This window comes from Arachis ipaensis, chromosome B06, assembly GCF_000816755.2.
Source record: "Arachis ipaensis cultivar K30076 chromosome B06, Araip1.1, whole genome shotgun sequence".
NCBI lineage: Eukaryota > Viridiplantae > Streptophyta > Magnoliopsida > Fabales > Fabaceae > Arachis > Arachis ipaensis.
In genome coordinates, this window is record NC_029790.2 from 8,267,778 (window position 1) to 8,270,755 (window position 2,978).

Here is a 2,978-nt window from a genome sequence, read left to right on the forward strand (position 1 = left end):
CCCACTCACACATCGCCGGGTCTTCAGACCGAAGAATATCAAACCAGTAATCAAACTCAACCTCGGTCTTGGCATATGCGGCATTCACTAGAAGCCTACATGCGTCCTTGCCCTTGAAGGTAAGGGCAAAATTAGCCGCTACGTGTCGAATGCAGAATGCACGGTATGCAGATGGAGGTAACCAACCTCCGTCCGGAGCCTCAAGCGCAGCCTTTATGCCGTTATGCCTGTCCGATATAACCAGAAGACCGGGCTGCGGTGTCACGTGCTGTCTAAGGTGGGAGAGAAAGAAAGACCAAGACTCTGCATTCTCACCTTCTACTAGTGCGAATGCAACGGGTAGAATGTTGGAGTTCCCGTCCTGTGCAATCTTGATGAGCAAAGTACCCCCGTACTTCCCATACAGATGGGTCCCGTCAATGCTAACTAGGGGCTTGCAATGGCGAAATGCCTGGATGAGCGGTGGAAACGTCCAGAAAAGTCTGTGGAAAAAAGCTTGAGACTCGTCTACTTGTCCACTAACTCGAACGGGGCTCGTCCGTAGGATTGCAACAGTACCGGGCATCGTCAACTGGACTCCCAAAACCCACCTGGGGAGCTCATTGTATGACTCATCCCAGTCACCGTATACGAGGGCAATTGCCTTCTGCTTCGCCATCCAGACCCTCCTGTAAGTCGGCCTAAACCCGAAGTGTGCTGTCGTGGCATTTAGGAGCACCTTGATGCTGACGGATGCATCAGCCCTAACCATTGGCATAACGAACGTGAAAATCACATGATAATCCAAGCTCCTGTGGTCACTCGAGATGGAGGTCGCAAGACAAGTGTGAGGTCCATTGTACCGCTTGACCTCCCAAATGCCCTTGCGCTTCCGCAGACTTAGTCGAATCAACCATGTGCACCCATTCCCAAACTCAGAACACTTGCCCACATAACGGCGATGATCAGACTCCACAACCTTGTACTGTACCCCTCGCCGGATGCTGTAAGTCTTCACACTTAACAGGGCCTCGTCTTTATCCTGAAATTGCTGACCAACCTGGAACTCTGTCAAACCAGCAGTCCCTTCAGCATCTCTAGCTCCGAATCCAACAGAGTGCCCTGAAACACCCTCTTGCCTCATGGCATCCAGGTCCAAAGAGGAAAAATGTGGTGGATACTGCTGTGTGCCAGAACTAGATCCACCGACCACCAATGCAGGCTCAGTCGCTCCAACCTCGTCGCCGCTGTCATCCTCAATCATATCCGGCTCGACGTCGTCCTCCTCTACATCACCCAACACTCCGTCTCCGACGCCAACCGGTGGAACTCCCTGTAAAGCGTTCGGCAGAATATCAACTGATCCTACCACATCGCCTACTCCATCATTCAGATCAACAGCAAAAGACGGGGAGGCGACTGGTTGGACCGCTGGCTCGTACACAGGGACGGACGAAGAAGCAACGGCAGGCCTGGAACTCGAACCGGCTGCCGCTGCTTCAGTGGTGGCATTCCGGTTCGAACCCCCTGAGCTGGATACCACATCAACCAACTTTGCCAACAACTCTGGTGTCCTCACCTCGGGAAACTGCCTCCGACATAGAAACATGACTTGCAGGTCCTCATCACTACCAATCGTGAAGCAATCATACTTCACGGTATCCTGCAAGACAGTGATTGGAATGCGATAGAAAAACTTCTTCACTCGCTTCGCACCTTCCAGACCAAGTTTAATCAGCACAGATCTAACAAGGTCATCATAGCTCGTCGTTGGTTTCACGACAATACAGAGAGGATCCTTATCTGTAAACTTCACACCGGAGCGAGTTTTCCTCTTTATGGATCCTCTGTGGTGAACCAAAATCACAAAACTCTCCTCACTAGCCATATTACACCCTCTATGAGAGCAACTCACGTTTAGAACCATATATATACTGCACTGTCTACCACTAAATCGAACCGGACTGGTTCGAATTCGGTTTGTATAATTCGAACCAGCCTGGTTCGAATTACTTGATGCAGCGTCTCCCCATATAATTCGAACCAGCTTGGTTCGAATTATGTGCAACAGTTTCCTCGCCTGTAATTCGAACCACCCTGGTTCGATTTACTTCAATCAATTTCTCTCTTAGTAATTCGAACCACCCTGGTTCGAATTACTCATGAATAGAGTTCGAACCATACTGGTTCGAATTATATAAATATAGGGTTTGGCTCATTGCAGAAACGAATTTCACTTTGGCTCATTTAGGTAATTTGCAACTTTCCTTGGTTTATTCTAGTTTTTTGCCCTAAAATTATCATATTGCCTTAAGTTATTTTTTCTTAATAATTTTTTCTTCTTTTAATTTATGTAAATTGTTACCGGATATAAGATATTTAAAATTGTTCAAAATACCATGTAACGTACAAAAATTTAGTAATTCTAATTTTTAATGCGAGAAAGTCTGGGGTAGCAATTTTATTAAAATCTAACCGGCATTAATCTGTAAAAAAAAAGTAAACAGTTTTATACCATTATATGTAATCTCACACTATTAAAAATATTAATAATAATTAATTAATGACTACAAATTACAAAATATACTGCCCTTAACACTCTTCTTTTAATCCATTAAGCTATTAAATTTCTATAGGACAGTGGATATTAGATTTTTTGGTATTATAAATAGATAGACAGATATAATACAATTGTAATTTTTACCTCAACTCAAAGTGTTACTAACTCGTAAATTTTAAATATATATAATTTGATGACATAAATTAATTTAAATAAATAAAAAAATGTGAATCTTAAATAAACCAAATTACTAGAAATAAACAATTAAAATCTCAAGTAAATCATTTAAAGGATGATTTTTGTAAAAATTACATGGATGGTATCTATGTAACTTTTACTCCACGTCCTACATCTTCGCTTGTTTTACACGTACTTCTTATAACCTAGATAACGAATCCTTATTTTGCATTATCAATATTTCTCAACGTAAACTTTTTCA

The 2,978-nt window shown here is 43.2% G+C and overlaps 1 protein-coding gene across 1 annotated transcript in view; it reads right to left on the reverse strand.

The window, feature by feature from the left end:
- The window catches only part of LOC107648005, a 4,972-nt gene extending 3,105 nt beyond the window's left edge, over positions 1-1,867 (reverse strand). Inside the window, exons 1-2 of the mRNA XM_016352036.2 lie at positions 1,217-1,867; positions 89-1,111 (exon numbers count right to left, since the gene is read on the reverse strand). Coding sequence (XP_016207522.1) covers positions 89-1,111; positions 1,217-1,867 — 1,674 coding nt within the window. The remainder of the gene's footprint in view (positions 1-88; positions 1,112-1,216) is intronic.